General features: G+C 35.8%; 1 protein-coding gene across 1 annotated transcript; it reads right to left on the reverse strand.

Moving 5' to 3' along the window:
* Positions 1 to 252: 252 nt before the first annotated feature.
* LOC142357706 (uncharacterized) lies at positions 253 to 6,951 on the reverse strand (the record flags this gene model as incomplete). Its single annotated transcript, XM_075409256.1, has 3 exons — positions 6,620 to 6,951; positions 6,156 to 6,406; positions 253 to 665 (listed from the first exon to the last, which is right to left on the reverse strand). Coding segments are annotated over exons 1-3 (962 nt in total), but the record flags the coding sequence as incomplete, so codon positions are not given.
* Between the last annotated feature and the right edge of the window lie 5,996 nt (positions 6,952 to 12,947).

The following is a 12,947-nucleotide window of genomic DNA, read 5'->3' on the forward strand; positions in this document are numbered from 1 at the left end:
ACTCCTCTTCGAGTCGTAAAAACCTGTGGAATATCAATACTCCTCTTGGAGTCGTAAAAAGACACACACGTTTACAATAATTGCTATTCACTTCGTTCAAGAGCAATTAAAAACATAGCAGGACAAGTCCTGACGTACTATTCAAAGAATTTTCATTGACTAAACAAATCTACTATAGTAATGTAGTAAAATACACATCGAGTTTTACTAACGACTTTCACTTATATTTTTCAAGTTGTTGTTAAAATTTGCCCTGATCTCACCTGAGAAGTTATCTGATGTGGCGAAGACAATGACATAGATGCTATGCCGTGTGCAGCGTTCATTGCCAACGAAGCGGCTACTTGATGAGGTCTGTTCAAATTCTGCTTATTCGATTTGCGATCTGTCACTTGGTATAACACAGTACCACTCTCCAAATCCTGAATTGGCAATACTGGCACATTTGCATTCTCTGATTGTTGGCCGATAGACGATTGCAGATTAGCGTGCGCGTTACTAGAAGGTTCGGCAGAATTGTTCGGAAAGTTTTTCATTTGTATATTGGTGTGCTGAGATTGTGCAGCAACAGTGACTTGTGACGAGGTCAGACCATGCTGTAGACCCAAATAGTAACCACTGTGATAACCCACCATGTACCAGGACATAAGCATTGCGTTCAAGGCCTACAAAAAGAATTTCACAAGCAAAAGAAATACAGTAGCGATGAAAATCTCCATTGTAAATATATACATGAACATAGCCGGCAGATTGCCGGAATAGCTGCGAAAGAATAGACCTGCGTGCCGTATAATAGAGATAGAAACAGACAGATCTAAAATGAAAAAAAAAATCAACGCAGCTCAAAAACTTAGGTAAAAAACATTCAGTGATAAATTAATAAAGCTTGTCAAATTTCATCCCGCAGAAGCCTTATATTAGGGACCTGCACATACCAGTTACTTTGACCTTAAACAAATTCAAATTAACTTAAGTTTTAAAGTGCAAAAGTCATTTTATTGAGTGAGGTAAGTCACTTGTGATCAAAATCTAATCACGCAAAAAAAATTTTGCTAGAGAGATTGAGAAATGACGTCACGCGCGCAAATGCCGTTAGTGAAAGGAAGAAGTCCTTCAGAAAATTTGACTTTTTCAGCTTTGCTGTGTGAACAAATGTAAAACGAAAGAGACCGTCAGACGGCGGAACAAAAAACACAGCAGGACAAGTCCTGACGTACAATTCAAAGAATTTTCATTGACTAAACAAAAAACTAGACCTTCAACGGACAATGAGTAAATTGGAAAAACCATTTCTAAAAAAAATCAGATAAAACAAAAAAATCAATGTCAAAATGCCGCTAGCCAGAACAAAAGACCACTAGCGAGAAATGCAACTTTGATTCTAACAAAAACCTAGGCCCAGAATGAACTATGTATGAATTGAAAAAAAAAATTAGGAAAAAATCCGATAAAAAAATGAAACATAGCCCGCAGATTGCCGGAATAGCTGCGAAAGAATAGACCTGCGTGCCATATAATAGAGATAGAAACCGATACAGATCTAAATTGAAAAAAATCGACGCCGCTCAAAAATCTAGGCTAAAAAACATTCAGCGATAAATTACCAAATCTTGTTAAAATTGATTCCACAGAAGCCTCTTATTAGGGACCGTTACTACACATATGAGTTCCTTTGACCTTAAACAAATTCAAATTAAACTTAAATTTTAAAGTGCAAAAGTCATTTTATTAAGTCACGTATGGTCAAAATCTAATCACGCAAATAACCCTAAAACTTTCGCTAAAGCGAGTGAGAAATGACGTCACGCGCGCAAATGCCGTTAGTGAGAGGAAGAAGTCATTCAGAAAATTTGACATTTTCAGCTTTGCTGTGTGAACAAATGTAAAACGAAAAAAGAGCGTCAGACGACGAAACAAAAAACATAGCCGGAAGAATTCCGGGAGCGACTCGAAGCGTCAAAACTTCACTAACAAAACCATAATTGCACCGGAAGCCACTACCTTTTGTATTAAACCATTAACTACTTCTCCAGGTCTGCTCTAAAAATTGATGAAACTTAAACCACTGTCAACAAGAGAAACAAAATGCAGCAAAATTTTATATTATTGAAAACGTTTGGTAACGTTAAAAAATCCAAAATAACTAATGTTGTCAAAAACCTGACAGTCTGAAAAAGCTGACAAGGTTATCAATAGCGCTCAAATAATTCATAATTCTAATCTGAAAAAGATCGCGAAAGCAAAGGGCAGATAATAATCTTAGAAACTAAGTTAAATCTTTTCAAAAAAGAGCTCAAATTTAAGAATCAGAAAATATCTATGATTTAATTTCTAATCACTGCGATTAAGACAAAAACAACACACACCTGTTTATTGTTGTACATATAGACAACATGATTTCATACTAAATCAATAATAAAATTGATCATAGAAAAGACATAAGCAGCAGAAGAATATTCAAAGGCAAAAAATCGTTTAAACTAGTACCAAGGCCGGAATAAAGCTGCATTAGGTAGTCATAAGTGAAAATTTTGGAAAAAGCTTGTCATCAAACTCTCAGTACTGCCATATGTTGAATGAAATCAATTGCAAACCAAAGAAATGAAGAAAATCTAAGAAAAAGCTGAAATCATTCATTTTTTACAACTGAAAAAATCAATATACCGAACAAAATGTAGGTTCCAGGACGAAGCTAGCATGATACAAACTAGAGGGTGCAGAATATGGACACAATGTAAGAAACACCGTAACAAAAAGACTCTTGAATTTTGAAAGTTAAAAATCAAACTAAAAAGTCAAAAAGGAATACATTTCATTGTTCAGCTTTCGAGACATCGAAAAGACAACGAGTCATTCGAGAAAAAATCCAACTTCCTGAAAAGAAAAAAAATAAAAAGCAGAAGTCAAACATACGAAAAATTGGAACATTTTGCAAATAAAACGGTCAAAAAACTTTTAAGACTGCATTTATGAAAATAATCTTAACTATTTTCAAGAACTTAACGCCAAAAAATGAATGAATTTTTATTGAAACGAAACCAAAGTCCCTTATATTGAATAAAAATACTACTTCTAGTAATTAAAAACAAAATATAAACAAAACTGACAAAAATTGGAAAAAATACTACCAAAATCGGATTAGCAAATGTACAATTTTATAAAACAAAATTACATCGAGGTAGAAAGAGGCGTTGAAAAAATGAATTATAAAAGGGAGTTGCCATATTAACTGATTTTTGACAAAAAGACAGCTGAAAGATCCAAAAATGAATGAAAGATCCAAAAATGAAGATATCAATAGAAAAAGGCCAAAAAATAACAAAAATAAAGATATGTGCCAATTTTGAAATTGAAACACATTTTCAGGCTCTGCAAAACAATGTGGTATCAATTTCGGAGGTTTACATTTCAATATAGCATCGAATAAAAATTATTCCAACAAAAAACCAAATTACAAGCAAAAAACCGGGCCAATTAGACGAAAAAACGGCTAAAAACGGTTATCTATATGTGCCAGTCAGTCAAAACTACTTTTCAAAGTCAAAGAGTCGTTCACTAAACGCAGCGCATGATCAAAAAACCTCTCTCGCTTAGCGAAAATCTGTTCACCAAGACAAATTTTCTCACTTTCGCTTTTAGGTCAAAATGACGCTTGAACAAATCTACTTCCTGTAAAAAACATAGCCGGCAGATTGCCGGAATAGCTGCGAAAGAAGACCTGCGTGCCATATAATAGAGATAGAAACATATACAGATCTAAATTGAAAAAATCAACGCCGCTCAAAAAAACTAGGTAAAAAACATTTAGCGATAAATTAATACAGCTTGTTAAAATTCATTCCGCAGAAGCCTCTTATTAGGGACATTTACTGCACAAATGAGTTCCTTTGACCTTAAACAGATTCAAATTAAACTTACGTGTTAAAGTGCAAAAATCATTTTATTGAGTGAGGTAAGTCACGTATGATCAAAATCTAATCACGCAAATAACCTGAAATCTGTTGCTAAAGCGAGTGAGAAATGACGTCACGCGCGCAAATGTCGTTAGTGAGAGGAAGGAGTCATTCAGAAAATTTGACTTTTTAGCGAAAACCTAGAGAAAACCAATACTCCTCCTCGAGTCGTAGCTGGAAGAATTCCGGAAGCGACTCGAAGCGTCAAAACTTCACTAACAAAACCGTAATTGCAGCGGAAGCCACTACTTTTTGTATTAAACCATTAACTAATTCTCCAGGTCTGCTCTAAAAATTGGAGAAACTTAAACCACTGTCAACAAGAGAAACAAAATGCAGCAAAATTTTATATTATTGAGAACGTTTGGTAACGTTAAAAAATCCAAAATAATTATTGTGGTTAAAAACCTGACAGTCTGAAAAAGCTGACAAGGTTATCAAACGCCCTCAAATAATCCATTCTAATCTGAAAAAGATCGCGAAAGCAAAGGGCAGAAAATAATCTTAGAACCTAAGTTAAATCTTTTCAAAAAGAAGAAAGCTCAAATTTAAGAATCAGAAAACACCTATAATTACATTTCTAATCACTGCGATTGAGACAAAAACTACACACACCTGTTACTTGTTGTACATATGATAGACCACATGATTTCATACTAAATCAAAAATAAAATTGATCATAGAAAAGACATAAGCAGCAGAAGAATAATCAAACGCAAAAAATCGTTTAAATTAGTACCAAGGCCGGAAGAAAGCTGCAGTAGTCATAAGTGGAAAATTTGGAAAAAGCTTGCCATCAAACTCTCAGTACTGCCATATGTTGATTGAAATCAATTAAAAACCAAAGAAATGACAAAAATCAAAAAAGTTGAAATCATTTTTTACAACTGAAAAAAACAATATACCAAAAAAATGTAGGTTCCAGGACAAAGCTAGCATGATACTAACTAGAGGGTGCAGAATATGGACACAAAGTAAGAAACACCGTAACAAAAAGATTTTCTTGATTTTTGAAAGTTAAAAATCAAATTAAAAAGTCAAAAAGGAATACATTTCATAGTTGAGCATTCGAGACATCGAAAAGACAACGAGTCATCCGAGAAAAAATCCAACCTCCTGAACAGAATAAAAAAAATAAAAAGCAGAATTCAAACATACGCAAAATTGGAACATTTTGCAAATAAAACGGTCAAAAAACTTTTAAGACTGCATTTATGAAAATAATCTTAACTATTTTCAAGAATTTAACGCCAAAAAATGAATGAATTTTTATTGAAATTAAACCAAAGTCCCTTATATTGAATAAAAATGCTATTTCTAGTAATTAAAAACAAAATATAAACAAAAAAACTGACAAAAATTGGAAAAAATACTACCAAAATCGGACTGGCATAACAATTTTATAAAACAAAATTACATCGAGGTAGAAAGAGGCGTTGAGTAAATGAATTATAAAAGGGAGTTGCCATATTAACTGATTTTTGACAAAAAGACGGCTGAAAGATCCAAAAATGAAGATATTAATAGAAAAAGGCCAAAAAATTACTAAAAACTAAAGATATGTGCCAATTTTGAAATTGAAACACATTTTCAGGCTCTGCAAAACACTGTGGTATCAATTTCCCGAGGTTTACATTTCAAAATAGCATCGAATAAATATTATTCCAACAAAAAAACAAATTACAAGCAAAAAAACTAGGCCACTTAGACGAAAAAAAACGGCTAAAAATGGTTATCTATATGCGCCATTCAGTCAAAACTACTTTTCAAAGTCAAAAAGTCATTTAGTAAACGCAGCGCGTGATCAAAAAACTTTTCTCGCTTAGCGAAAATCTGTTCACCAAGACAGCTTTTCTCACTTTCGCTTTTAGGTCAAAATGACGCTTGAACAAATCTACTTCCTGTAAAAAAACCGAGAGAAAACCAATACTCCTCTTCGAGTCGTAAAAAAAACCAAGGGCACCGCAATATAGCTACGCTCAGCTTATAGCTTTGCAGCTATAAAAAACAGTAAAAACCAAAGTGAAATTGCCGCAAGTGAGCAAAACACCACTAGCGAGAAAGCGAACTTTTTGTTCAAAAACCGTTTTCTCACTCTACTTAAAATTCACAAATTTAAGGCTCAGTTCGGGTTATTTAGTTAAATCAAAGTTCATTTAATCTGGAAAAGTGTTTTCATCATAATTTATTTATTATTACTACCTGGTCATTGGTGACACTTGATGCATTAATGGGGGGAGGAGGAGGGATAAGGGGTATCCCATTCATGAGTTCCTCTGCCAGACAGCTATTAGCACCCGCCGCTGTCTGCTGATTAGGCTGAGTTGGGAGATGAGATGACGGTCCCCCACCGGGCATCCCGACCCCATTTCCTGGAGGTCCAAACCCACTGAAGCTGTCACCAGGAATGTTTAAGTTTGATGGCATTCCAGCCTGTGAATTGAGACCGCCACCTGGAGCACAATTAAGACTTGAGTTTCACTCAAAAATTACAATATAGTCCTTTTATGCCAAATCCAGGACTCATAATTCTAGCCCAGTTTTTTTCCACATTCGTATTATTTCAATCAGAAAACGGAAATCAATTTAGTCAACTTTGACAAAGCCGCCACTGTAAATGCATTGAAAAATCGAGATAGCAGCAAGCATAGTTGACCTCTACTTACCTCTGTTGTCCACATTGAGTTCAGAATTAGCACCATGATTAAGAAAAGACACAGGGACCGGTGGTGGTCCAGGGTTATTAGCGAAGTTTCTTGAGGTTGTTGGATAAGCTGGCATTGCATTGTGGCCACTACAGGAGGATGAATTGACGAGCATTGACTTGGGAGGAGCTGAAAGCACGGGGTCGTTCAGATTCAAGTCAGAAGCACCATCGAGAGATATGTCTAAGTCATAGTAGTGGTAGTCTTCAAAAGGACGCAAGTCACACAGATTATGTTCTTCCTTATTGCCATAGTCCATGTATCTATCAACAAAACAAAATGTATCACACAAGAATTTTATTGACACAAGATGCAAAAGGAGGCCCCGTAATGAGCGTTTGCGCATAGTGTTCCCACCATGTTTATCCAATTTTCTGACTTAATTGCCTACCAAATAAGGAAGATATAGAAATCTTTAAATTCTTCGAAAATAATTTGTGCATGATTAAAAAAATCGTCTTCAACTCGAATCGATAAATGAATTAATTAAATAATCCCGCATTAGAGGGTCAATGAGATCTGCTATTAATGAGAATACGAGACAAGACAAATAACACAATCAAATAAAAACAACAAACTTTAATTACAATCAAAACTAGATGTCTAGTTTTGCTTAAAAGAACACTAAAAAACGAAGTTAAAAAAGAATCAAGTAAAACCAAAACTAAGTAAAAACTAACTTGAACTACACAAGAGAAGGCATTGGAATTGTCCTCAATGTGAACAAGTCGACCGACAAAAACAGAAAGGGGCAAAGTTCATACTGTCCTATTTATGAAAACAACTAATTTCAAATTCAATAAAACCATTAGCTATCAACTGATCATTAATAAGTTAAACTTTACTTCCAAAGAAACCACTTAGACTTATCAGTATCGCGCAAATGTAACAGGACTACAAAAGGAACGACAAAAGCAATCAAAAAACGAAACAGCAAAAATTTCCGAGAAAATGGTGCCAAAGCCGTTCAAACCATGATCTACTTAAAAAAAACAAATCTAACCAATTACACTTTCTTTCAACGGCAATGAGACCTACTAAAAATATGGAAAAGTGGCAAAGCCACCAAAAAAGGGGGGCAAGAATCCAAAAAACCCAAAATCTTTATGAAACTCGTAGTATTAAAATCGTAAGACCAACAGCTAAAACATAAATCTGCTATACAGATTAAAACTTTATTCAATGGACAAGTATATGACAAGTCAATATGACTTATTATTACAGAGACTAAGCTGCAGGTCCACAGAAACCTGTCTTAGACTAAGCACAGGCAAAAAACGTTACGAAAACCATTGGCTTATTTGAAACCAAATATTGCAAATAAAAACAACTTTAAATCCATCAGGGTCCGTCGTTTTTGAAACTGAATCTTTAACTCGTCACCTGGGTCTTATTTGAAAGCCAATGGAAGCTCTTTCAAAGAGAATATCTCAAAACAACAAAGAACCAAAATATTGACAGTATAAACAAATTCAACAAAAAGAACCACAAATATTGACCAGTATGAAAAAGCAGTATGACCACAAATATTGACCAGTATAAAAAGATTAAAAAATCATTGACTTTTTTGAAACCAAATATTAAAAATAAAAACAACTATAAAGCCAATTGGACCCCTCATTTTTCAAAAACTCAATATATAAATCTTCACCTGGCTCTCATCTTAAAGCCATTGGAACCTCTTTTAAAGAGAATATGTCAAAACAACAACAAAAAGAACCACAAATATTGACCAGTATGAAAAAGCAGTATGACCACAAATATTGACCAGTATAAAAAGATTAAAAAATCATTGACTTTTTTGAAACCAAATATTAAAAATAAAAACAACTATAAAGCCAATTGGACCCCTCATTTTTCAAACTCAATATATAAATCTTCACCTGGCTCTCATCTTAAAGCCAATGGAACCTCTTTTAAAGAGAATATGTCAAAACAACAACAAAAAGAACCACAAATATTGACCAGTATGAAAATCAGTATATTCCGGTGAAAAAACACAGCACACAAGCCAAAAAACAATCAGTCGAAACAAAAAGCAAACAGCAATATGATAATGTAAGGTGCACAAAAAATGATCAGACCTTTCATAAACGAGACTATAGGTTGACATAAAGAACAGTTTTTGAAGAAAAAATTAAATTAAAAGTCTAATATCCTTAGATATAAAGCCAAACCAAAACGCATTGACCGTTCGTTCGCATTGAGATCTGTTATCCTCCAGAATATAATCCACGAATACTAAAAAGACGATAAACAGGCAAAAATAGAAAACTCAATTTAAATCAGCGAGCAAACAGTGCGGAAATAGTAAAAATCATAAATAAGTCCTTAAATAAAAATATATTAGACTATATAAGAACTCCTTTCGACGTCGATTCGACCTGTCTTCCATTATTGTGATTATGCGACAAGATGAGAAAAAGGAACCTCAAAATTGGGCAAAAATCTCGATTATTTTAAATAGAAAATCACAGTAACATTTATATTCAACCAATAACTTCAAAAAAAGCTCCACAAATTATTTTAATTCAATAAGATAAAAAGTGGCATGTCTTCACTGATAACAAGTCTCACGAAATCACAGAATTAGGTTAAAAAAGGGGCAAAACTCCATCGACTTTTGAAACCAGATAGTTTTAAAAGTTATGTCAACCATGAGGCCAATTGGGCCTATCATCAGTAAGAATTAGTTTAAACATATACCATGGGGCCTCCTTAGCTCAACAATAAACAAAAAAGCCCTATGGTAAATGTTTAGACTAATATTTACTGATGATAGGCCCAATCTGCCTCATGGATGGTAACATTTAAAACTATCTGGTTTCAAAAACTCGATGGAATTTGGAGCTTTGCCTTTTTTTCTAACTTCTGTGATTTCGTGAGACTTGTTATCAGTGAAGACATGCCACTTTCTTATCGCATTGAATTAAAGTAATTTGGAGCTATTTTTGTTCGCTGATGGGCCTATTATCAGTGATAATTAGTCTAAACATATACCATGGCATTTCATTTAAACATCAACGGGCCCTTAAATCAAAGGGACTATGTGAAAAAGACAACATAAAGAACAAAAAAACTGAGAAGTATTAAAAACTGATAAGGTTATGAAAACACCAGCGTCCAACGAATAAACAATTAGTCGAAACAAAACTGGAGAAGCAGGCTAAACTTTTGATCAGTAAAAAGTTTAAGGGACCTGTCAGTGACAAAAAGAGAAACCGAAAGTGGCAAAGTTCAAAATTTAGTTTGAACCCACTCTTTTAAACCCTCAGCTATAAAATGAATCATTAAACAGTCACTTATACCTCAATAGGGGGCCATTGAGACCTCCATATAACAAGAATATTATTAACTACAAAAAAAACTACAGGAAAAAATCTACGAAATGTAGCGCGAAAACGGTGTCAGAGCCGTTAAAACTGTAAGCTCTTCGCAAACACCATTTTATACGTTCAATTGCACTATTTCTCAACGCCAGCGGGACCACTCATTAAAGTGATATTGAGAAATAAAAACCTCAAAATTCGGCAAATAACTTTAAAACAGCAAATTTTTTCCTGAAAACTCGTAGTATCAAAGCCATAAAAACCATTAGCTAAAACAGACAGAAACAAGGGTTAACAACATTTAATTCACTAGAAAAAACATCCGAATTGTCTGTACAGAGACTAGGCTACGAGTTAACAGAAGATTAAAAAAATAGGCAATTTCTACTCACTGAACTGTTCATAATCGTAAGACCATTATACAGATTCGTTCATCCAACTTAGTGACTAAATCAAGACACTAAAAATGAAAAATCCATTCAAAACAAGAGTTCAAGTAAATGTAACGAAAACAATTTGTCGAAGCCATAAAAATATGACCCTTTCTCCGGAAACATAAAATAGGTTCATTGGCACTTCTTCGCTCGTATAAAGAACAACAACCATTAACTGAGCCTTGATTTTCTATCAATCTGGTCTGTAATTAACATTAAAAAACGAAAAACGCAAAAAAATAAAAAGCCAACGCCCCAAAACATTAACGTCTGAATAACTTTAATTGAAAAGTAAAAAGATGGGACCAAACCTTGCATTGCTACTGCTGCGTGCCCATAAGAAACACGCAACTGTTTCAAATGTTAACGAAATAGATAATTTCGCAGAGAAAAACTTCATTACATTAAATTGACATAATTACAATAAACTTGAAACAAAATTACGCATAGAATGAAAAAAACAACGGAAATCAGTCGAATGTTCACAAAACATAAACCTTGCTACCAGCATAGAAAAAAACTAAATTCAATTCTTTTTTATATATTCTATGCTATAGATCTTTTAATTCTATATTTTTATGAAACCATTCAAAACACTCTACAACGAATATATCGATCGGCCAAAATTGACTACACAAAACATGACCGACCAAAACGTCGGAATTGCTCTCGAACGACTAGTGGGAGCTCTAATCAATTGCAACCTGCTTCAGTCGGGGGGGGGGGGGGTAGCTTAATTGGGACTAAAAAATTCGATAGTTGGTTTTAAATAACAACATTAGAGGTTAACATATACCACTATTAAGATTTAAAGTGAAAAATGGCACCAGTTTCAGGCGCACTTTTCATTTGACTTTTAGTATAAAATTGCCGCAAATTGAGTTCAGCTGCTTGAAAATGTGATTGAGAGAGAATTTTAGATCACGCGAAACGCAAAAAGTCAAGGCCGTAAAAGTCACTCGAAAAGTCAAAACTATCAAGCGAAATTTTTGCAAAAAAATATAGCCGGTAGAATACCGGAAACAACTCGAATAGTCGTGCATTATAATCTCTAACCTAACCTTACCGAAATCAGAACATCAAAATAGACATAAGTAGCCCAACAAACCAAATTAAAGTGTTTTAAAAATTCCGACAGTTTTTTAGGTGCGGGGGGGAAGCTGTGGGGTGGGTGGGTAGATAGGTTGGGTAGGTGGGTAGTGCTGGGGTAGTTGGCGGTAGTGAGTTGAAGAAGGGGGTAGTTTGGGGGATAGGGGTAGGTAGGGAGGGGTAAGTTGGGGCAAGGGGGTAGGTAGGTGATGGGGGGTAGGTAGGTGGGTGGTTGGGTAGATAGGTTGGGGGAGGTGGGTACTGCTGGGTAGTTGGGGGGGGGGCTAGGTGGGGGTAACTAGGTGAAGGGAGTGGTAGGGGTAGGTGGGGGGTAAGTTGGGGAGGGGGGTGCGGCGGTGGTGGGGGGGGGAGATAGGTCGAAATTCAAGTCATGAACAAACTTGCTTTCTGCTAAAAGCCGAAAGACTACCGTAAACGACTCGAATCGTCGTGCATTATAATCTCTAAGCTAACCTTACCGAAATCAGAACATCAAAACAGACAAGAGAAAAAAAGAAAAGTAGCCCAAAAAAACAACATTAAAGTGTTTTTAAAAATGCCGACAATTTTATAGGTGCGGGGAAAGCTAGGTGGTGTGGGTGTGTAGATAGGTTGGGGAGGTGGGTAGTGATAGAGTAGTTGGGGGGGGGGGTAGGTGGGGGCATTGTTAGGTGAAGGAAGGGGGTAGTCTGGGGTGTAGTAGTAGGTGGGGAGGGGGTAAGTTGGGGCCGGGGGGGGGGGGGGGGGTAGGTAGGTGGTGGGTGGGTAGATAGTTTGGGGATGTGGGTAGTGCTGAGGTAGTTTGGGGGTAGCTAGGTGAAGGGAGGGGGTAGGGGGGGGGTGGCGGTGGGATGGGGTGGTAGCTGTCGGGAGCGGGGTAGATAGGTGGTGGGGGGTAGGTGAGGGGTAGCTAGGTGAAGGAAGGGGGTAGGGGTAGGTGAGGGTAAGGTGGGGGGGGGGGGTGTTGGGGCGGTGGGGGGGAGGTAGGTGTTGGGGGGGGGAGAGGTAGATGTTGGGAGGGGGGGTAGATAAGTGGCAGGAGGGGGGATTGTGCTGTGTAGTTTTGATAATTAGGGGTGACTTATATAGGATTAAAAAATCTTAAAATGACCTCTTCAGCTTGAACATTTCCAGCAGTTCCTAATTACTATACATTACAAAACGATGCCACTGTTAAAGTCCAATTTTGGAAAACAGAAGTCAACAACCAAAAACGGTGGTTTGTTTGCTCGAACAGAAAGAAATCAAAATTCAGGTCATGAACAAACTTGCTTTCTGCTAAAAAAAACATAGCCGGTGGAATACCGGAAAAGACTCGAATCGTCGTGCAAAATAATCTCTACCCTTACTTGGACAAAGGCAGAATATTGAAAAAAACACTAGAAATAACAAAAAATAGACCAAAACAACATAAAAAGCGTTAAATTTTTTTTCAGT

Source organism: Convolutriloba macropyga, unplaced genomic scaffold, assembly GCF_964194025.1.
Source record: "Convolutriloba macropyga unplaced genomic scaffold, txConMacr16.3 SCAFFOLD_6261, whole genome shotgun sequence".
NCBI lineage: Eukaryota > Metazoa > Xenacoelomorpha > Acoela > Convolutidae > Convolutriloba > Convolutriloba macropyga.